We start from the raw sequence: 25,086 nt of genomic DNA on the forward strand, positions 1-25,086 counted from the left end.
AGGGACTCAGCAGAACTTGACCTGCACCCTCCTTGTAACCTTTATTGTTATCAGTTCATACCTTGACCACATAGGAGAGGCAGTAAGCAGTGAACCACTGCAGCAGATGTGATTCAAAGAAGTGAATTCAGAAGACAGGTTCAGATTAAATTCATGATGTGTGACAGATACAGCTGGTCTGTAAGCTGCACAGATAAAACTTGCGATAACAAGTAAACAAGTGGTCAGGTAAGATAATGATGGGTTGGATTCGAACCTAACAGGGGACCCTAGCCAATCCCATTCAGGACTGAAGGCAGACATCTAATTGGCCAGTGAACTGAGCAGTGTTAAGATCTCAACCAATCAAATATTCAACGTGGGAATTTTGAAGCCCCTACAGAAGAGGCCGTCCATCAATGAACTTTGGCTGTTGTCACATGAACTCGGTGTGTTCTGTCGTGCAATTGTCTCGAAAACTGCAATAATGATGAGCCCAACTGAGAATGAATTTGCTTGTTCACAAGAGCAAATGTTCACACATCCAGACAGGTGGACTGAGTAATGTTGTAGTGATCCACACAACTACAGCTGTTCTCCATTCCAACATTAGTATTTAATAGTAAATGACAGCATTATAAAAAGGCAGTAAGAACTGATAAGCTCCTCTTTATCAGTTGGCAGGCTGAGCTAATTTAAAACCTGTACTTCAAGCTCCAGCTACTGAGGCACAGAGGCTATCACTTCTCCATAGGATAGAAAGGCTACCTAACACCGGTCTAAATACAAAGTGAGGATGCGGAAAATGTTTATGCAAAACAGGAATTGGTACTTCTCAAAATAAGCACTAGAAAAACTAATGTTAAATATTTACACTAAAGGGCTCACAGACAATAAATCAGCCTAATGACAAACTGGAAATTATTCTGATACATTCTTCTGGTGTACTGTTCCAGTCGCCTGCTGTCTGTTTTGCTTTCTAGTACTGGCATTTTCCTGTTGCATAAATTTGGCACATTCTGCTGTATTAATGGCTAGGCTTTGGGCCTAAAATTAAGCACTCAGTAACCTGACTATTCAGTGGGCTACTCAAGGGAGCTTCATCATGAATGAACTGAAAACGACTGCACTTATGAGTCTGATGGGTTGTTCTCCAGTGCAATCCCTTTGCCCTTTTCCCAAATGTTCTCACATGTGAGCAATTTAAACAGAAATCTCTGTTTTGATAACAATCTAGAAGCAGCAAATATTGTGGAGGCTGTTTGTTACCTGTGCCCTGATTGTTAAGTCAAAGTTCATTCTCTTTTTGGTCATCAGGTTTATCAGAAACTCAGGTGTGTGTACAAAGTGTGATTCTTTGGTTTCTCCCCAATGTCTGGTTCACTTCTACAGCTGATTTCACTTACAGGATAAGTTGTTAAAGTTCTCCCCATTATGGCATTTTCTGCTGAAGAGAGATGAAGGCATGAAAATGTACAAAAGCAAGCTATTCCAAAACAGTTAGCTGTTGACTTCAGCCTCATGAGCTACACTGTTCATACCTCTTAAAAGCACACAGAAAGAGCTTCCAGTGATTTCTGACCTCAGGGTGTTTAATTATAACAAATTTCACTAGATATAACTTATGTACTTTCAAGTTTCTCTTTGGTATATGGTTTTTATATTTTCCACAGTGGTTTGGATTGTTTCCAGATTTTTTTAAGCTTTGTCAATCTCACAGAAAGAAACAAATAAACAAATCCAAACAAAAAGAAGGAAATTACTGGAAAGTAAGTATTTTCAAATAGCTGCAAAATAAATTCTGCCTGTAATTTGATCTGTAGGGAGCAGAGCACAGACTATGACAAATAAAGCATTTCCCAATATAATTTAATTACTTACATATGCATATACATCACTTAATTTTAAGCACCCAATTAGGTACCTAATTATGTTGAAATCATACTTTTACAACCCCATCCTGAGGGCACAAGACTTATTTCCGTAATTTTACTTTGGAACCTAACAGTTATTTGAGAGACAAAAAAACCCCAACATTATTCCTTCATGAAACTAACATTACCAGCCTACATCTGTGGGACAGGAAGCACTGCAAAACAAAACAAGTTCTGTTCCACCCCCACAAAAGCTGCCTTTGCTCTCAGAAATACGACCTGGCCAGAAAAGGCATTTGTTCTTTTTCTTTGTTTAAAGATGCTGTTTTAGTCCTGCCCTACATACACAGAAGAGAGAGAGAAGCACCAGGAACTTCTTAACACTGAACATCAACTTCGTAATTTCTGAGGAAGCAGGAGCAGAAATGTTAGAATATTAAGGAAAAGGTTTGTGCGTGGGGATTGGATTTTAAGGAGAATCATTTTTTGTTGTATTATTCACCTGTATGCAATTTTGATACAGATTAAAGCTATCCAGTGGACTCTTACCTGTTTTTCAATACAGCTTTTCTAGTCTAAAAACTTATGATAAAGTAATCCATAACAATGGCATAACTAAAAGAAAAAAAAATCATCATACCATATCTTGCAAGAGTGTTCCATATGAAAAAAGACAGCCATGTACATGTATTGACTTCACAGCTTTCTTTTCCATTATTTATATCAAAATTAATGATACTCAGAATAACATTAGGTCTATCCTCCCAGCAGAACTGAATGCGGACAGTAGACTGTGGTGTCAGGTTTTGTGTGATTACCAGATTCTGGGCAGAGATACTCTAAAAGTAAATATACTGTAGTCTGAAAAATAGTGAGCTAATTCTGAAACTCTTTCCAAGTCTCTGTATTATTTTACTGCAAACATGTCCTCACTTGCTTCATAACTAAATTTTACCTTGCTACACGTCCAAAGCCGCCTTCTGAGAACAAACATCATTTTGTGAATTGAAGCGATTGTGCTCATACGCCCATACTCAGAAAAATACATGTAGGTCATTCAAGGATTTAAACCCCAAGTAAGCAAAAACTAACAAAGTTACAGTTTTATGCTCAGCATTTATAGATATTTGTATGGAAACATACAGAGGTTGAGTGTGACAAGCACATGTTTTAGAAACAATGTTTCCAATATTAAAATTAGGAATAAGCTGATGTTTTTTAACTAACAGTTGTAGCAAGATATTCATGTTCCGACACATATTGCCAAGGTCAGGCCCCAGACTGTATTTAAAAAAAAACATGCCTGCCAAAACAGAAATGACTGCTTCAAGTAAATTAGATTTATCTACTGTTTTTATCAAAACACCAAGGGTTTCAAGGTCAAAACCCACCGAGAAATCTGAAGAAAAGCCACAAAGTTACCATATGTTTGTTTTATACTAACGCTTCTATGTATGTTTTATACTGATACAAGTCCATTACGCCCATGCATAAAAACAACATTCAGTTTTACAAAGCTGTACATAGCAAGTTTAAAAGAAGAAGTCCATTTATTTTTAAAAATTTGAAAACTAAAGTTATTTTTGCTACATTTATATTAATAGGCCAAACACAAACTAAAAATTTATTTAAGATGACATTTCACATTCTCCACCTTAACCACCACCGCTGTAGAGGGAACATAAAAGAAAGAGTGGATTATACATAGATAAGTAGATCGTATACATAGATATGTATAAAGCTATGCATTTAGGAAGAAACAATCCTAACTCAACATTTAGGAAAAAAAGACGTTCTGAAGTTAATATAAATTCAATAGGACAAACTTTCAATAAATAATCCTGTGAAAAAAGCAGTTTAATGCCGAGTAGTTCTCAAAAATGCAGATCCGTTGTAAAGTGTTACTAAGAAAGGATAAAGTAGTTAAACACAGAACATTATTATGACCCTACAAAAACCTCTGGTGTGCAGTCTGAGTGTTGAAAAAGCCAGATCAAAAATACCTGGAGTAATTTCTCATGCCATTGGGACTGTCGAGTTTTATTCTAGGCTTATTTCTGACATTCTTTACTCAAGCAAAATTTCAAGCCTCAGTTTTAATGGGGCTTCCTGAGAAAAATGAGGCATAGAAGATTACTATGATTTTATTGTGTTCCAATGCCCATTTCTTCCTCCCTTCTCTTTCAAAAGACTTAGAAATTCACTGGTCATGAGGCATAAAAATATGAAATTAAATCCTTACAAATTTCATTAGGAGTCAATAGCCACATAAAACACAGTATCAGAAAGACAGGTGAAGGGAGAATCAAGAACAATAATAGAGCACTTCCTTTTCCACTTGGTAATCTGTATAACACCAGTTTCCTGGCAAAGAAAAATAACAAACAAACAAACAAACCAAAAAAGCATATTGCTGAAGTTTTGCTTCCCATAAGAAGTTATAAATAAATAAAACAGGTGTATGGGTTGGTTTTGTTTCGGTATTTTAGTTTTTTAATGACGCAATCAGTGAATTTAATGGAACATATCTTTGTTTCCTGAATTAAAATATACACTTAAATGTGTATGCACAGAAAAAGCATCTAATACAAATCACATTGAAAATCTTCTTTCCAAAGAAAAGATTAGACACAATAATGGAAAAAAATGTTTGTTACCCAACAATATGAATCATCTATTTTGCAAACAAATTGCCTTCAGGTGTAAAAAGGCAACTATTTAAAGAAAATTTAGTTCTCATGCACAAAAGCTTTTCTAACCTTTTAAAAACAATAAGGACAGCAACTTTAAGCAACAGAACACAGAAATAAACTAACTCACCTGATCTGAAATCTAGAATACTTATTCTAATTCATATAAAAAGTTCTACCACAGGTCTCACACTATGATGAGAGAGCTATGAAGTCATTTAGTGTCTCTCCATTTTGCAGATAATTTTCCAATGCATATCAAATGTGCACAGTGCTAAACAGCTTGAGGCCCTGAGTTTGACTGTCAGGACTTCACATAATGCCATATCACTACCAACTTCCTCCTTCTACTGCTCCAGGGTACCACCCAGGAAAAAAAAAAAAAGCATCCTCCTAGAAACAGATCAAAAGTACCAATGGATCAACAGCAGAAAGGCCTGGGTCAGAAAAGATTTTCAACAACTGTTCCAATGCCTCACTACCCTCACAGCAAAAAATTTATTCCCAAGATCTAATTTAAACCTAATTTTACCTCTGTTTTATCTCTTTTAACTTACAGATCTTGCTCCTTTCACACTTTAAACCTGTAATGTATTCTGGTATGGGTTCCAAAACTTTTCTATCTAGTTCCAGGAAAAACCACTGCAGTACTAGATATTAAATTCATTAAAATATGCCAGATCAAATTTAGCATTTTGTACCAGAAGACATTTAAGACAGTATCACAAATTTCCAAACCAACAAGACCATAAAATTGACCAAATAAATAGAGGTTACCATTGTATTCAACAAGTTCATTTCCAGAGTACTTTCCTCATAGTTGTACCATTGATAAAACATAGCATCTGTTCTTCTTGCCATGAGGTACTATCAACACAGCAAACCTGGTCACAGTGTAAAGAAGCATAATATACAACAGAGGCATTCAAAAAGCAATGCAGTATTTTTTAGACAAAAACTGCCTTTGAACCAACCTAGTATCCCACTGGAACTAACAGGATCAAGGGATGCAGCAGTTGGAGAAGGCAATGGGATGGGGTCAGAGATACTTCAGAGAAGAGGTACAGAAAGAGGTTCCGAAGGGGGACAGGGAGAGAGAGTCATCTCCCTGTCTCTCAACAAAGCATGCACTATTAGTGAGCAGCAAGGAGATTACAGAACTACTTCCTACCACTCAGATTTCTTGGCACCAGCTCTCAGCAGTTCTCCTGCTCTTATATGGTATGGTGAGAAGATACATTCCTTGCCCTTCTTTCTGTTTTCCACTCTAACTGCAGACCCCTGTGCAAAACCCTGATTGTCCATCATAGTCAATCAATTTGAAAACTTTGCTTTCTAGTAAATTTGAAACAATCTTGGATCTCTGCCCAGAGCACTGGACTTCAGAAAACTTGAAGAAAGTATAAGGTAGTTAATTTACAGAAGCATCAAGGAATACCAGCAGAGACTAAGGGCCAGAAGAAACACCTATTTACACCTGCTTCATGAATAGTTACGCTGCATCACATAATTGGTGGGGGAAGAAATACATAGCAATAAAAAAGCTGTCCATCATCACATGTTATTAAAGCATGAAGATACACCTTTTATTTCAGAAAATCACAAAACCACTATTCCTGTCAGCCACAAATATCACTCTACAGGTGCCCTGTATTTATGATGATCCCCAAGCACCTGTTATTCATTATTTAGCTCTCGACCATGGAACCTCATGTTTGACCCATTTGCTCTGAGTATGGTCTACTGGCAGAAATCTCTATTTAAAAAAAGAAGCAATAGACCATTATCCAGCTCCTGCATTCAGCAGGAGAACATAAAGCTCAGCGAGGTAAGTGTTGAAAACAAGAGTAGAGACTATACGCGGTTTCATTTTAACATTTACTTTCAGAGCAACCCAATATATTTCAGGGATTATGTCTTGAGCTCTTATGGGAAGAAAAAAAAAAAAAAGCAACAAATCTATCTCAAAAATAGCTGAGTTTTCAGCTGTTGACAGCCAGCTACTAGAAATGGGATTTACATCACCAACTCACTTCTTCAGCACCAAACAACAATCAGCTTGTAATGATTTTCAGTCAAAGTCCAACTGGTCTGGATTTGAACAACTGTAGCAATACACTTGAAAAGCCTTACTTGCAAAGATTACAGGATCTTATTTTCCTTATTTTTAGATTTGAGACTAAAACTGGACTAAAAAGGCTACTTTCCAGAAGGGACAGAATCAGTCACTTAATTCATTACAAGCTCTGAGTTCTTAAAGAAGACCTTCCTGTTTTGTTGAAAATTACATCACTTAATGCAGTTCTTCAAAAATTAGGCAAATAAACATACATACACACATAAATACATCTATACATACATTTCTCTTTAGAATATGTGTATTTGTAAAAATATCTAAAATTAATGAGGTATCTTTCCTTCCAAGTATCTGATGGCTTATGTATCATTCCAAACTTCTACTTCACATTACCATATTTTTCACAGTGCTTTTCAACTAAGTAAATAGTACAGATTTTATCCTCATCATCAGTAGTATTAGCAGCATATATTGAAGACATAGTAAGTAGAGAATTAGCAATTATGGGTGAAGTGGCTTTAATGGAAAAGTTTATAACACCACAGTGACATGCAATTCTATTAAAATACTTTTAAATTAATTTGAACATTTCCTTTGACACTACAATACAAAGCAACAGGTTACCCCACAAAATTACTACATTCTTTAGTACACCATATGCATGAATGCTATAAGAGTACGCTATCCTTAATGAGTGATCTTTTGCATATTTTTATTCTGAAGGTATGCAGACAAAAAAGCAATATATCTCAAAAATGTGGACCAAAACATCACAAACCTTATTAAAGGCTTTTAAGTTGTGCTGAGTTCTCATGTGTCCATTTCCCAAGACAAACAATCTCTCTGCCTGACCAATTATATCATAAATAAAGGACAAACAAGTTAGTTTGGGGATTTTTTTTTCTTTTCAGCCTGGTATGTTCATGGCAGCTTTACAATCCTAATCAAAACATATCCAATACAACATGTATTTTCTAGTGCTTTAGAAGAGAAAAGGTACAAAGAAGAAAATAACAAAATATCCACACTATCATTTTCTGAACTTATTACATGGAAGCACACTTTGGCAGTCAGCTTTCCTTGTAAATAACTTAAATTAACAAATCAATAGGAGAACACTCTTTCAACAGCTTAACTGTTTACATTAAAATTGGCTGTAGTTTCCACTGGAACTAATAGGAGTAAATAAATAAAATAGCATTTAGCTTATGCAGCACTGCAGTCATTACAGAAAGGCGAGGAAAGCCAAAAACTAATGAGCCTGAGATTGTTGACATTTTCATGCATCTTGGCGCTACAGTCTGGCAAAATACCTAGCACTCTGACAAGCTTGATGCCAGACAGCTAGCAGAGCTTTAAATTTATTGAAAAAGGTGAAGCAGTAATGGCATTTAAAGGGTGCCATTGAGACATTAAGAAGTTGAACTCAAGTCTTATATTTCCAGCTTATAATTCCCAATCTGTTTCACAAGTTTAGATGCTATCACAAGAAAAGACAAAGCAGAAAAATTGTGTAATCGAAACATCGCATGAAAATGTCCAGAATTTCCCACGGCTGAGGGGAACCCAACAATCCAAGCAAGAAAGAGAAAAAAGAAAATAAGAAAAAGTTTCCAACAATACAGCACCAGCATCTTGGGTCTGGTAGGCTTGGTAGTGCCTTGCATGCCTGCACAAAGAGCCTCTCCACAGATTACTCTCAGACACTGTGGTGACACTCCCTCATCTTCTCAGTCTGTAGCTTGGTGGAACACAGGTTCTTTAGCAGCCCATGTATAATAAAGGTTCACAATTAACACTGCAGTAAGACAGGGAAGCTGGGATTAAGACATTGCTAACAGAAGCCACTGACAGCACATTTCAGGTGCAGTGAGGGGTTCAAACAGCAACTGAAGCTGTGTAAACGCAGTCTACAAATCTCAAGTTAAATTTACCTAAAATCTTCCTGCACTGTTGTTCTGATATTGTTTCTTTATTCATCAATAAAGGATGATTACAATTTGTCATTAAGCTTAACATTGCAAAAATCTATGCAGGCAAGAATAAAAAGTTCTAACACTAAATTTCCAAGTCCCATCTTGTGGGATTTTTTCAGTTTCAAGCTTGAATTACATGAGCAACAGTCTCTTCCAAACACACTGACCAAGTTTCAATGAAAACACCCTTTCCATCTCCACAAAAGCAATAGGAAATTTAGATTTCTCATGCAACTTTATCTTATCTAATATAGTATTTTAAACACAGAACCTATTTAATTGTGTATTTTATTTTTTAATAACAAAATGAAGTCTGAGTCCTGGTTTGAAATATGCAGATGAAAAAGGGAGTTAATTAAAAGGTTACTTCTGCACTAAATGAAGAAAATCAAGGATATTCTGTCATTGATTTTTAATGAAAGCAGGTTCAGTGCCCACATGTCTTTTAGAAGTTAAAAGAGTTAAGTTCTTGTGTCTCTCAATCCACACAGCAATGCTATATCCTGTCACTTCCAGCTATGAATTTAACCTTTATTCTTTTCAAAAACTTTTTAAAAACTATTCAATGAAGATATTGTTATAATTTATTATGGTAAAACAGAACACACAACCGATTTAGAATCCCTTTCTAAATTATATTTAGCATTAACATAAAAGTAGATAACGTCTATCAGACAAAACACCTTTAGAGAACGCACATTCCTGTTAAAAGAAAGATTCTGTAGTTTATCTTTAACTGAATGCAAGCAAAAATGCAGTTAATGGAGCTTCATATGACAAATAACCTTTATTAGGAAGATGGCTAAATATGAAATAGAATCTTCAGCTGAAGTATTCTAGTATAATATTAAATTCTGCCATAGATGGTAGTAGAATGGAGTTGTGTTTATACACTCAGAAAACTTGAGTAAAACTCAACATTATAAAACCATTGAAAAAAGGCCGTGTGCAATGTTCTGTTCAGACTTCCTGATGCCACTTAGATGTGAGAGCACTTTAAATGCTACACTGCGCTCTAGTGTCCTTTTTCTGAACAGCAGCGCTTCTGTCAAATACACTGATTCTGATCTACCATCTATCTGATTAAAAAGCAGTCAGTTAATTTCCTGATAAAATGCAATATAATAATATATTTTAAAAGAGTGTATCTGTAATTTAATAGCAAAAAATTAGTTCTTTAACACATGTTGGTTTTTACTGAATACAGAGTATCTCTTTTATCTAACCAGGCACATCAAATTCATTAAGCCATTCTAAAGCATTTTCTGGATACTAGAAGTCACAAATTCTTTTTAATGCTTAATATAACAGTTACCACATCAAACCTCACTGATTTTTACCACTCAAGGTGCTTTGCAGGCTTCATGTCCTAGCAAAAAATACCCCGCAATAATGTTTTCTTTTAAATAAGAAGCTTAGAAATCTTTTGCATAGATGAAACTTTCTTGTGTAACTTGGAAACACTACTTTTATTACTAGTGTAGTGTATATTTAGATAACATGCTTTTAAAATTAACAAAAATCAAAGTTAGACTGCACTTGAGTATCTCATTAAGCGACTGACAGGAATAAGAAGGATCACAACCGTTAATAGTTAATATTGCACTCATAAAAGTATCATGCTCTGAGAGGCCACTGGTATTAATTTACACAGAGCACAGCAGTACAAAGCTATAAACAGACTCATAAAATAATTCAGAATTGGAACAATTTTGGACTCAAAGCTGGCATAATTTCAAAGGCCTTGAGCCAACTGATGTTAGCCTACCAGAGTCTCACCAGGCAACCAGCTCTAGCATTTAAGCAGTCTCAAAAAATTTAATTCGTTTTTTGTGAAGCTGAAACACAGCTACACTCTGATTGAAACTGACAGAACAGGGCCTCCTCTCCCACCAGGGAATGCTGCTGGCCCAGACGCACCCTGCTGCCCACCTCTGCAGCAGAGTGGTCCCCTTGCAGGCCAGTACACAAGCTGAAGTGATACCCGGGCTTGTTTAACCCTGGTTACTGAGCTTCAAAAGTGCTGAATTTTGTGAGGTTCCTCATGACTGAATCTGCCCGCAGTATAAACCCCCACAAAGACCTCTCCTACTTTGAACTGTTGACTGCTTGAGCTCAACAGCCCATGAAGTCTCTTTATTTTGTAGACCCATTTCCTAGTCTGTATCTTCCCAGCTTGACTTCTGTAGAAAGCTCTCAAACACCCTCTTAATATTCTTAAATCAGACAGATGTAACGGCTCCTTACTCCAGAACCTGTCATCATGGTCAGATACTGTTAAATCCATTAACCAGTCTGTCAAAGAAAGTGGGCATGCTGCTTTTCTATTTGTCCCTTACCCACATTTGTTTTAGTGATACATGACTTCATTAGTCCTCTGATAGTGCCCTTACTACATTTCTCCCCAACCCCTCTCCCAACAGTTGCAAAATCTGCATTTGCCAACAGTGAACAGAATACAAAATGAAAGCAGAGGCTCAGAACAGAACTATATTAAAGCATAACCAGCTTAATAGAGTTTGACAGATTATATCCACTGCACCATTATAAAAGTCGAAGACATTACTGAAGCACTTTTAGACTTAAGCTCCAAGATATTTGGTGCCTAGATATCTTTAAAACTACTTGAGTTTAAAGCACATATTCATCAGCATCCCTGTTCATTTTGTAAGGCATGAAGCAGCTATAGGTGTAAGTAGGCCTGTTGTACACTAGGAATTATTTTTTTAACCTAGTTGGAGATGACATAGATTACATATTCTAAAAGGCACTTAAAATCAACTTAATACAGTGTATTTGCTGCCTGCTTTTCATGCATTAGGGTTTTTAAAAGAACTTTGATGCTGAAGGAGAATTTGACTCAGGTGTCCAGAAGAATTAGCAAAATTGGAATTCATTGATCTTTCTTTAGCATATTAATGAAGAAATTTCCTATTAGAAAGTACAATTAACAAGCCCTTCTAATAAAGACAACAAAATAAATTTAAACTCTAATGATTTTACAGCCTCATAACCTCATTTGTTGAAAATTATAACAAAGATAATTTCTTGTTTATAACCAACAATTCTAATAAACCAAGGTGGGGGGGGATGGGAAAGGGGACTTATTCCTAAATTGTTTAAATATAATATTGAATTCAAAAATACCAGGGAAAACTAATTCCACATATATAAAACTGAATTGGACCACTACTGTTGTTTCATATACACAGCAAACCATAAGACCACCATTTAAACCAGTTAAACCACCTTTTTTTGGATCCTCTTTTTTTTATAAAATACCACTCTCTTGATTTACCACTTTACTGCGGTTAAGAATATAATCCATTGTTAACCAAACTAGCCTTATCTCTAATTAACTTTTCTGGCAGTAGATTTTTGTCTGACTCTTTGACATTCTTAATTAACCCATAAACTCTAGGTGCTTTTAGACAAGGAGCATTCTCTTTCCACTATCTGACATAAGCATCAAAATATTGAATTCCTGAACATTTCATATTCATTCCAATTTATTCCACTTATTCTCTCCCTACTGCACAACTTGCCTACTTTCAGTTTCATCAAACTGGACTTTTGGAATAAATAGAAATGCTGAAGGCTAAACAGAAATATAGGCAAGAATGCCAATTCCATGACACATAAGAAAATAAAAGCATTATAAATACTGTAAGATTTTATAAGCTCATACTGTAAATTCACACGAAAGTGTGCATTAAAAGGCACTCCTTGCAAATGTAGGATGCATGCATAGTCAATTTTTTTTTAATATTTCTAGCCTTTTGGACAACAGTTGATTGCTTTAAAAAGGAAAAAAGAAAGAAGGAAAAAACTCTCAAAAAATTGTATTATCAAATATTAATATATAAAAACTAAGGAAAACATGTAGAAAGAAATAAAGCCACAGTAAGTATTTTATTCACTAGGTAAAAAAAATTAATATTGACTTTACAACATAGATGACCTACTATCTACTACTTTGTGCCAGAAGAGCCATAGGATGAGGCCTCCAGGACTTGTTGTGTCCATTTTCTTTACATGTTCATGGGAAAACAAAAATTAAGTACTGCAAGGACACATTCCCTTCACATAACTAATACAGCTGGACGTTTCCATGAAATTAAATTTGAGATTAAATAAAAATCATATGCTAGAGACACTTTGTGGTTTTCCATATTAACATGCTAAATAGATTTAGGAACTGAGTACAAGAATTTTAAAATAAATTTGTGCCAGAAATCACAGGCATAATTGGTCTAACTCAGAAACTGCATGTAGAAAGATGGAGAAAAAAAAAAATCTGTTGACTATGTCTTGCAAGCCACAAGACAACTATGCTTCTAGTAACAACACAGACAATTACTAGGCTGACAGATCCAGGAGTCTGAACTGGGATTATTTATTCCAAGCAAAAAGCATTAGAGACTTTGATAAAAAACATTTCAGCAGAGCTTGTGAAGCAAAAGTACAACTCTAAAAAATGTAAAGCTATAAAAGTGCCAAGTGCAAACTGAATCCAGTGCTCAGAACACTATTTGACTTTAAAAAAATGAGAAAGGGACACACAGGTGCATTACAAGGGATAAATGTGGATGGGAGATAGGGTAGTAGAATGACATACAGTCATTAAAAGGAAGAGACAAGACTCCAACAAACACCACAGCTGAAAGGGAAAACAAAAAACCAAAAATAATCATAAATGAAAGACATCAGAAAAAAAACAGGTAGAAGAAGTCAGATGACCCTGATAAGTCATTTTTCTGAGATTATTCAGAAAAAAAATTCTAAGAAATTCTACACATACTGTCTTAACAAAGGAAGAATGTTTGAGTGATGCACCTAAAATGACAGGAAAGTTTTTTTAAAAAACAGAAATCAAACTGAAGGAAAACATAAAAAAGAAAAAAGAAAAAACAGGAACTGAAAAGAATCTGACTGAAGTAAAACTAATCAGTCACAGGATGCTCAGACAAGCTCTAGAGTACATTACATAACAAAAAACTCCAGGATATGTGAGGCCTGGCTCTCCTCAAAAGAATATCTCTTTCAGCACTGCAACTGAAATTTACCTATGCCAATATCAGACATAAATCCCAGAAATTAAATGAAAAATCACTGGATTTGCTGCACTTAAACCAACTCTTATTTGGGTGTATGGATAACAGTCTTCAGCTACTTTTGTAACTCCCACACAATGGAAAGAAAAAAAAGTAAAAGATCTTTTTTTTAGGTTTTTGCTTTGTGCTATGTTTATAAAAATTGAAAGCAAATCTAGAAAAATAACCACTGGTATTTTTAGTATTCCTTACAATTAAACTGGGAAGGTTTGATCAATGTTGAAACATGAAATTTTTGACCTCTTTTACAATATACTACCATCCCCAAGGAAAAGGTGTACTTGGTGTAATTACAGAACAGGAGCCAATCAAAGGTACTACATTGTTTTAATTAATAAGATTATTCTCTGCTGCAGTTATTGTCTTTGGATGTGCTCCTATTAGCCTATAGTTATCCATAGCCCATACATGGCCAGCCTGATGTACTCTTTTTCCTTCTTTTAATGCAAACAGATCAAAAAGGCAGCCTTAAAAGGTCTCTATTCATTAATCTGATCACAATATAGTAGGAATTAATAAATGCCTTTGAAATTTAATGCAGCGGAAGTAAGTAACAAAATCTTTAATTCACCACCAGCTGTGGCACCACTCATTTTTGGAAATATTGACCGAAGAAACAGCAGCATGAGAAACTACTGCATATACAGTAATTGCTAAACACAGAACAAAAATAAACAATGTTTAGCTTGATATTTATAATTCTAGCAAATAGAATTTGCAGAATTTAGTGAGCAAACTACAAGAAAGCAAATGTCACTACTGTCTGCAAGAAGGTCCAGGAAAGTACAGGTCAGTCAACCTTACAACAACCCCTGGGAAGACAGTAGAGAAAATCCTCATGGAAACTATTTCTAAACAAACAAAAGAAAAATGGGTATTGAGAGTAAAGAGATGGATCTACAAAGGGAAAATCATGTTTGATCAAATTGGTGGCCCTTTATAGTGAGGTGACTGCCTTGGTGGATGAGGGGAAAGTGGTAGATGTTGTTCACCTCAGCTTTGGTAATTATTCAGACAGTGTCTCACCATCCTAGACAAGCTGATAAAGTACCACCTGGATAAAATGATAGTGAAAAGAACTAGCTCAACAGCCAGCTGCTGAGGGCATGAGCAATGAGATAAAGTCCAGTTGAAGGCAAACTGCTGGTGGAGTACTCCAGACATCAATACTGGAGCTAAGTCATTTAACCTCTTCATCATTGACCTGTATTCGGAGACAGACCACACCCTTAGTAAGCTCACAGCTGACAGGAGTGGATTGCAGTGTGGCCGTCCAAAGGTGTGACTGATGATAAATGAACCCTTTCAAGAAAAAGTTCAGAAAAAAAATGTAGGAAGTCATCATGCCTAATACAAAGGAAGCTGGACTTACTTCAACACAAAGGGGACTGGAGGATGGCCTTTGCTATAGATAAACTGCTCCGTGGACCAATTGTTTGCGTAAGTGTCCTCCACCAAGAAAATCAATAGAGACTATTATCTTCCTGACCCAGCGAGATCAGCATGGAAGAAGTATTTATGTGGCTCAGCACAGTACAAAAACTGAACAAAACCAAAATGAACTTCAAAAAGAGTAATGGGTTTGAGCTGGGTTCAACCCACACATTCCTTTCTGGTACCTTAGGATGGGCAGTGCTCATCTACAATAACCTTATCTGCGAAGAATATTTGCCTCTGGCAGGACGGACCTTTAAAGGCTGGAGAAATGGGCTGGAAGGAAATTTCAACACAGGTAAATGCAAAGTCCTGCATAAGAGGAAGGACAGCCCCAGGCACCAATACACCCTTGGGGAACCAAATAGCTAGCTGGAAAACAGCTCTGTAGAGAAGGAACTGGCAGAGAGGCTAATCATGAGCCAGCACACTGTCCTTGCCCTTGACACAAAGGCTATCAACAGCAAACTGGGCTGCATTTAACACCACTGTGTGGAGGCCAAGCAAGGTGATTCTTTCTCTCTACTCAGCACTCCTAAGGACACATCTGGAGTGCCGGGTTCAGGTCTGGGCTTCCCAGAACACAACAAACTTATTGGAGTATGCCCGGCACACACCTAAAGACGACTAAGGGACTGGACCATTTTTCGTAAGAGAAGAGGCTGAGAACTTGGACTCTTTGTCCTGGAAAAGAGAGGGCTAAGGAGGGTGTTATCTCTGTGTATAAATGACTACTGGGAGGGAATGAAGATGAAGGCAGGCTCTTCTCATCAGCACCCATTATGAAGGCAAGAGGCAAAACACACAAGTAAACTGTGAAACTCCATCTGAACACAGGAAAACACTTTTTTACTGGTCAAACACCGGAAGAAATTCCCAGAGCAGTTGTGAGGTCTCCGTCCTTGGAGATATTCAAAACCCAGCTGGACAGAGTCCTGGACAACCTGCTCTATCTGATCCTGTTTCAGCAGGGGTCCAGACCCAAGATGATCTGAAGAGGTCTCTGACAGCCTCACCCATTCTGTATGTCAGATTCTGTGATGTAAGCAACAGTGACACATCCAAGTGACCAGTCTACAGCCCCAGCTGAGTATATCAGACTGTGAGGGTGGTCACTGATAATTATGTCCTCATAGGAAGTGAGTATTCATCTTCATACTGCAGACACAAAAACACATTAACTGGGAAAAAATTATCCCAAAGTAAAAGTAATAAAAGGCTATGAAGCTATTTTCCTGCAACAGCCATTGCTAAAAGATTTAATGCATGCTTATTTCACTTTCATTGCTACTTAAACCTTAAAAATTCGTGTTTGCATCTAAATACCATAACAATGTGATAAAAGGCAACTGGATATATTTATTGTGCTGAAGAAAGCTCATATTGCTTCCTCAGACTGAGCCTTTATATGACACAACAGAATTACGAACAAGTACATGACACTTATGTAAGAATATTACATTTTTCCTCAAAATAATGAAGCAGCACCATGTCATCACAAGTCATCATTGTTATCACAAGTTATCAATGCTATCAAGAGTCCTCACAGCATTCAAATTCAGTAAAACATCTGTAATATTTTAGATATAGGCAAAGGGAATATTTATATCAAAGCATTAATGTTACTCCATCTCTTTCTCCCCACCTGTGATATACATATATAGCATAGCAGCATATATTATAGCAGAGCTATAATTGTCATTACCCTAACTTTACAACATAAACCTGTCCTGCAAATATAGAGGACTGTTACCAGTGGGTATTTGTGATGGCCTACAAGAGACATCCAGAGATGATAAATAATACTCAGAGTTTGAAGTCGTAATTTCTCCTGAAAATATTCCCCACAAGTTCTCCTATAACAATGACATTTTTCATATGTACAATCAAGATTTATGGCAAGCAGTCCATTCTGTATTCATGGCTCTTGTACTACCAAAAGGCTTTTTCCCTAACAGAACACCATGTATATAGAAAACAATGAAATCTGACCCACAGAAAGACACAATTTTAAAACATTAAATTGCTATCAGTGTCACACCACAAAATCAAATTGTTGTCCTACATAACTTCACCTGTGGGGCCTGGTCATTTTGGTTTTCAAGCTGACAGCAACTTGCAAACTATATTGAGCTTATTCTCCTATTTAAATGTTTGGGTGTGGGGGCCAAACTTCTGAAAACAAGAATACTTATTAAGTAGAATATGAAAGCCTTAAGGAGTTATTGATTCAAAGTTTATCCCCACTAATCTTTTGGTTTTGGCAGACAGATAATGTATTAAATTCCCTCCCCAAGAATAAAACAGTCAACTACACATACTTCATTTGCATCAGCTGCTTGCCATCTCAAACACCAACCATAAGAAGGGTCATTTTGCACTTTTTCTTTTTTTAACTGGCACTACAAAAACCTTCAAAATGTAAAATTGTATTACATTATTTCATTCAAATTCTCTACCATAAGCTATTGCAAATGCTAATACTTTCTCCAACACCACCACAGGCAACAGAAAGACCCAAACACATGACACTTAGAAACATCCTGTCCCTTCAGGACACTCAGTGTGACATTCATATTATCCAAAATGAAAACTTATCTACCTTACTCCCACATTTCTATTTCACATCTTGACTGAGCACTTGTTAGCAAGTTGTCAATCAGTTGTCTTGCCATATCTAAAAAAAATCAGAACCTGAAGTCAGCTCCCCTGATGATGCTACAGAGAACCCATTCTTCCATCCTTTTGTACTCACTTTATTCCTAAATCACATTCATTAAGGTACTTTACAACAAAAACCTAGAGTTCAGAAAATTGAAGAAGTCAATTAAATATACCTGCCCCCAACCAACATGATACTGTTAAGGGTAATATCACTTCCCATTAGGCACCCTAAGTTACAACCTTACCCATTTTGACAAAGTCATGCTACAGAATGTCATGATCAAAGAAAAGCATGTTTATCTATAATCCTGCAGAATAATAGTATGGAGGGGATACACTGCAAAAATACACTGAATGTACAATTTAGTCTTGCATTGCCATCACCACAAAAACAAAATAAAACAAAAAATGAATACATTTTCCCTTTTTCCTTAAAAAGTAGCTCTATGGTCTTTTCATCCTGTTGGGTTCCTCTGCCCCTACATTTCTTCCTCTGTCTGTGCTCATTGCCCCCATGCTCCTCACAAGGAAAGGTAATTCATCCACAGCTCTTTAGGAAGATGATGTTTTACCACTCCACATGGTAATGAGGAGCTGAATAAATACTTTGTATCACATTTACTATGAAAGAAAACAGAGAGATACCTATTATAGAAACCATTTTTTATGTGACTCGTCAGACAATCTATCCAAAATTGAAGAAACTAAGGTAGATATTGTGAAACACACTAACCAAATAAACAAGAATAATGAGCAGTATTCAACTGCATTTTTTAAAAATTCAACATTAAAAAGTTCAGTAGGGAATGACAGTCAGTTAACTCAGCTAATTCCTTGGCATGTCAGGATTAGAAATGCTGAGCAGCAAACAACTACTAAAAAAAAATTTCAAAAAAGAAGACTGCTAATGTGAACAGAAAGTACAAATGAAAATATGGTTAGTAGAACCTTACAAAAATACATGGTTTATATGAAAAGAATTGTCATGGCTTTAGCAAAAGGAAACCCTACTTCTCAGTTCTGAGATCTTGAAAGGAGTCAGTAAATACAGGGGTGAGAGTAGTTGACCAAAATCAACTTAGGCTTTCCAATAGACTTCCCAAAAGTCTAGGGAACTAAGCAGCCATAGAATGAGGAAGGATCCTTATAAATATAAACAGAAATGCATCACCCAAGGTATACATATCCAGCTGGCTTGCTCATTCCTGGAATACTATGTCCAAGGGTGGAAGGTGGAAGCCATAGTCAAAATAAACTAAAAGTAATTCCTCCCCATTGTGGTTTTTGGCCTATGGTGTGTCCCTGGTAGCCACATGCTGCTGATACATGAAATTTGCATAGGTTCAAGGGGGATTGGAAAAATTCCCATCTGAAAAAAAAAACCTATATTTACTGGGGGACATGAGATACAAGACCACGTCTGGCTCAAGAAATTTTTTGAGCTGCAAGTCACTGGAGAAAAAGAAGGCAGCAAAAGGCAAGTGTCACTCACCTGCTTGGTTTTCATCTTTGAGCATCAACTATTTCTCAAGACTGCTTTTTCTAAAAGTAAACACTTACAAATACTGTGACTTGCATGATACATATTTTTTATTACAACTTACATACAGGAAACTCACCAGCAATAAAATAAGCTTCTGAACTCTGAGACTCAAGACTACAACTACACTGTTAACAAAATTGCACGCCTTTCCACTTGTTTCACCAATGACCAGGAACAGACGAATCAGTGTAGGTGCTAAGATTTTTTTTCCTTGGCAGTTATGCACAAGCCTTTCAGTTCAGGAACCTGCATTCGCTTTTCTAAAAGGGCATGCATAAGCATAAAATCAGGTTGTGAGGTATTCCTGTAAGACCATAAATCACTGCCTGCTTCAAAAAGACACCGGAATTCACAAGTTAACCGGTGCTTGAATTTATTTCAAAATTAGCTGTAAAGCTGTTAGGTAAGGCTAGTTTCCCATTTCCTTTTGACAAAGCACCAAAGACTGCCCAGACATACTGAAGTCTCATCTGCCTCACTGCATGGCACTGAGGGGACGCATCTTCCCCTTTGCTTTTCAGAGCCGCTAGGTATTCCCCACCCCACATTTACCCACTCCTTGGACAACAGAGCTAATTCACGTCCCATTGTTGCTACACAAGAGGTGTGTACATGCCTTTAGGACATGATGGCCTCAGGACAAGAGGCAACAGGCAGAAACTGATGCACACGAAGCTCCACCTGAACATGAGGAAGAACATCTCTACTGTATCTGGAACAGATTGTCCAGAGAGGTTGTGGAGTCTCCGTCACTGGGGATATCCAAGAACCATCTGGATGCAATCCTTTGCCGTGTGCTTTGGGATGACCCTGCTTGAGCAGGGCGGCTGGAGCAGATGGCCCCGTGCGGTCCCTCCCAGCCCGACCCGTTCCGTGACTGTGCGATGCCATACGCTCTGGAGGGCGCACAGGGCGAGCGAGACCCCGCTCACACCCACCCGCACAGTGCGGGTGTCCCTGAGGGCGACTCAGACCCTGCCGAGCCACCGACCGGTGGCCTCAGCGCCGCCTCACGGCGAGCGGGGCGGAGCCACCGGCCCCGCAGCACCTCCGCGGCCCCACGCCCGCGTCACCTGCAGCGCCCGCACACGGGCCGCCTCTCGCAATGCTCCACCGGCAGCTCCCACAGCCCCTCGCAGCCCTCGCCCTCCCCGCCCGGGGCTGTGGCCGGGGCTGTGGCCGGGCCCGGATCCGCCCCGCCGCCGCCGCTCCCCGCCATGCCGGCGTGGCGAGATCACATGGCCGCCAACCGCCAGGGGGCGCCATCGGGCAGGAGAGCGCTCGGCCCCCGCTCACGTGAGGGGCGGCACCGCCCCTTCCCGGGACTCGCCCAATGGAAGGGCGCGGAGCCCCGGCGGAGCCCCGCCCACTGGGGCGGTGCCAATGCGAGCCGCTCGCGCCGCGCAGCGGGGCGCCACCGGCAGGGGGCGGTGTCGGCACGCGGCGGTCGCGCGGAGCCGCTGGGCCTCCCGGGGCAGGCCGGGACCGGCACCGGCACCGGGACCGCCCCATCCCGCCGGGATCTGGGAACCCCTGCCCGCCCCCGCCACTGCCCTCACCGCACGGGACACACCGACAAACAGCCCAGGCGTGGAGCTGACAGCGCCCCGCTCCGCGCTGATAGCAGCTCCTGGTGCTACTAACGACACTCGGGTGGGAGATGGAATTTTTGATACTGTGGTTTTTTTAATCACAAACATCTGGTTGTTAAATAATTATCTGTCCGCTTTAATTTATATTTTATTCCGAGTGCTGCAGAGTAGGAGTTCAGGAATTCCCATTCCCTCGATCCCTTATACCCTCTCCTCAACTCAACTCCAGGAGAGTTTCTGCAGCACAAGACAAAATCTAAGTTGTACTGTGGTCATTAAGGTAGAAACGTTAATAAGCTGAGTCTATTTGAGTCCACTATACAGTACAATGAAATTCAACTCCAAAGTTGTTGCAGTTTACGTTAGAAATCTGCTGAAATGTGAAATGTAGCAGCCAGTAAATTTCCACCCAAGAGATCCTCTCCTGAAATTAACATCTGCAGATGAGTAGGCCGGTTGTGTTATTTCCTGTTTTCTGTTCTGAATCCAAAATAAACTGTATTGTATTTAAGTATTTACAATCATCAGAGCCATTTGATGTAATTCAGGCCTCCTGGTATTAGATTCATGCACAATATTAACATACTTTTGCTTTTAAGTTGTATATTTTTATACTGTTTTGTAATTGTAGGTCAAGCTATGTATATGCAAATTTTCTTGTGTAGCCATTAAAATAAATTTTCCTCACAAGATTGAAAATAAGATCAGAGACCATTGATTCTGAAGCTGGCTATATTTATATTATCTATATTATTTATATTATTTATATTATTTATATTATTTACATTATTTATATTATTTATTTATATTATCTATTTTACTTATTTAGAACATATTGTCTATAAATATACATACTGTAAACTAAACAAAGACAAAACCCCAGACAAACAAAAACAAAACGAAACAAAACAAATAAGCAAACAGAAAAAAAATCCCCACCTAGGTAAAAAGGAAAATACCACTGTGCAAATTCTAAGTCATAAAATTGTCTATTGCTAGTAGTATAGGCCACCTAATTTAGGCCAGGGCGACTCATGTGGGTGGGTGGGTAAGGCTGAAATTTTTTTGTTAAACTGAAAGGCTCATCACTAGGTAAGTTGTTATAACTTACAAACAGGTTATTTAGGCCTGTTGTTAGAAGGACCACAGTTGTAGTGGACAGGACAAGGAGTGTTAATGACTCTTTCCTAGTTCCACCTTACTGAGAAGGGTCCCCGTGCAGAGCTACCAACAGCAGCCTGGATGTGTCTTCACAGCTGACAAAGCTTCTTGAGTTTTTATCTGCTCTGCTAGTATAATCAGCTTCAGTCATCAGCTTAAACAGAAAGTAAACCGCTGTAAACTGTTCTGGTCGGACCACACAAAAGAAGAAAATAGAACTGCAGCTACATGCCTAAAATAAATGTAACAATAACTTGGTCTGAAGTAATTTTGTTGCCAAGGAAATGGGTGAACATGGCAGCGAATATTGAGAGGTTCAGCAGTGAGAGGACGCTTTTCTCTGTATGCATACATCTGAAGAGCAAAGTGAGTCAGTTGAAACTGGAGGAAAATGGAAACATGAGATCAGATTAGGATAACCTGACCATGACAAAAATCTAGGCTTGAGGCCAGAGGGTTTCTGTTGGCTGTCCTGGAGTACCAACAACAGTAGAAGGGATTCAAAGCTAGCTGAACCCTAGCATTTTTATTTTTTTTTTTTAACAGACCTAGCATTTGCTAGATCTGTGTTGTTTCAAAGCATCTTCTCTCAGTAAAGGCCAAAAAATTACAAATCTGATACTCAATATTCTTTTTTTTTTTAATTGGAAGCATCATTTTTTTGGCCAAAACATCTTGTTTGAATAAAGAGGCATTTAAGAGGAAAAATGACTGAATACTGAAGTCTAAGACAAAAAAGTAAAATGTTTTTTTATGACAGATCTTGATAATCTTTTGCAGGCTAATAGGCATTCATGGTCTTTATAGGTATTTATTTATCTTTTTAATGTATGAATAGCTTAAGTATTTGATGTGCAGACTTGAGTGCTAATTAACACATCCACCATCATATTAGAAACCTGAGGAATTCACAGCATCTCTTTGAACCAATGTTTGCATTTTGTAAATTTACAGACCTAAATGATGGGGTGACTGGGAGTTTCTTGCTTGCATTTAATGCATTTGATGTACTTCACTGTTCCATTTTTGGGATAATAAATGGTCAGTGTTTAGTGACTCGCTGTAGTGTGCAAAATCCATTAAATTTTGTGGAAATTTCACATATCACTTTAATTCTAGGATTTAGTATTTACTTTATTTTAGGTTTAGCCCTTACTTAGTAAGAAGAAGTTACATTTCCTACTGCTACAAGTCACCAAAAATCCCTTCCTCGCCAAGAAGTTCAATTTTAATATACATTTATTTTAAGAGATGTGAAAAAGCTGTCAGGATGGCAGTTCTCAAAGAAGCATATTCAAATGGCAGGTGTAGTTTCCAGGCAGCTTTAGCCAAGTCCCATGTTTCTGCTGCCTGGTTTGAGTCAGAGTTTCAAATACTAGCATAAGTAATTTGAAATCCTGCTGGATACAGTATACATTTTCTTTTGTTTTCTTAGTAAAAGCTGCGTCCTCGTACAGACTGTTCCTTCATGGCAGCTCACAATTGTTGAATTCGGGTAGCTGTGGTTCACGTTTCCTGTCCATGCCCGTCCTTGTCCATGTGCTCAGGCTGGAGGGGCTGCCCGAGCTGTGTCGCTGCACAGTCACTGATGTCAGCAGAGGCACAGTCTGCCTAATGCAGAGGGAGCCGGGAGCTTGGAAACCATGCTGAGCTAAGCCGCTGCCTCAGGGCACCGCAGATGAGCCTGGAGAACTGACTAGCACTGAGAAGTGTGAGCCAAGGGGAGCAAGGTTGGAGACGAGTGAGCTGGGAGATGCTTTTTACAAAGGCTGTCACGAAAAGGAAGGATTATGCGTTTGTTTGTTGTGTGATTCTGTCTCATTGCCTCACAACAGAAGACAGACAAACATCTTGGTGTTTGTACAGCAGAATGTTATCAACAAGGCACCTTCTAAGCTGGCAACATGTGTGAACAGAAGCCCACGTGCAATATGGAAGACAGTGTATTAGATAAGGGGGCTCCAGAGCAGTGCTGGTACATACCACTGAGCAGAAATGGAGCTCAGTGCAGGAGAAGTGTGGGGGTGTCTGAACTCAAAATCAGGAACTGTTGAGTTTTGGGGAAGAGCTTGCTTTTTGTTTGACCTAAGCATGTACTGACCTGATTTGTCAGCCCACTTGTTTCTCAAGACAGGCCTTTCTGAAGGAAAAAGTATATTTTAGTGAGACAAGATAGGTGCCCAGAATAATCCTGTCCAACTTCTCAGCAAGAACTTGGTGGATACTTCTGATGTACTGTATTTTTCCACATGAGAAGAGATACTGTGAGACTTTAGGGCAAAAATTGCCTGTGCCTGTCTCTGTTCTAGAAGATGCTATACTATAACAGATTTGCAACACAAAGGATGGGAGTAAAGCGTCCCATCTTATTTGTTTGCCTGCTCAGCTAAGGACTAAATTTCAGGGAACAAAAAGCAGAAACTAAAACGAAACAGAACAAACGAAACAGAACAAAACAAGCAAACAAAAACCAAAACAGGACACACACAGAGAGAAAAAAACCAAAAGAACGAACAAACAAACAAAAATAGACACACACACACACACATACAAAAAAAAAAAAAAAAAAAAAAAAAAAGAGAAAAACGGTGACAAAGTACCATCCAGTTCTAAAAATCTGCTTACATGGTAAGAACTATGTGACAGTTATGTACAATGCATAATGTTGTCTCCCTGTTGTCTGTTGAACCTGTGGGCTTCAGACATTACTCATTATGTTTAACGTCTTTGGATTTGTCTGTCATTCATGATAAGTCACTTTGATTTGTAAATACTGACAGCAAGTGACTTGAAAAATGGAGAATTCACTTCAGCTATTTTAGTTACTACTGGGGGCTTAGAAATGTCCTTTACATAAACTAGAGAAACAGCAGCAGCAGTAGAAACACCTAGCTTGTCACTAATTCTTCCTTTATGGTTCTTTTTCTGTTGATCTAAGAACAAAATTCTGTGCAATAATGTCCAAAATGCTTTGCAGCAGTG

General features: G+C 38.1%; 1 protein-coding gene across 2 annotated transcripts in view; it reads right to left on the bottom strand.

The window, feature by feature from the left end:
• Window positions 1–20,581, bottom strand: part of DTWD2 (DTW motif tRNA-uridine aminocarboxypropyltransferase 2) — an 85,646-nt gene extending 65,065 nt beyond the window's left edge. For both annotated transcript variants that reach the window (XR_015799231.1, XM_014874355.2), the window contains exon 1: window positions 20,425–20,581. Coding sequence is in view for 1 of the 2 variants with exons in the window: in XM_014874355.2 (XP_014729841.1) it covers window positions 20,425–20,570 (146 nt within the window). In the remaining variant the exon portion in view is untranslated. The remainder of the gene's footprint in view (window positions 1–20,424) is intronic.
• Window positions 20,582–25,086: the final 4,505 nt, after the last annotated feature.

Source organism: Sturnus vulgaris, chromosome Z (genome assembly GCF_052056855.1).
Source record: "Sturnus vulgaris isolate bStuVul1 chromosome Z, bStuVul1.hap1, whole genome shotgun sequence".
NCBI lineage: Eukaryota > Metazoa > Chordata > Aves > Passeriformes > Sturnidae > Sturnus > Sturnus vulgaris.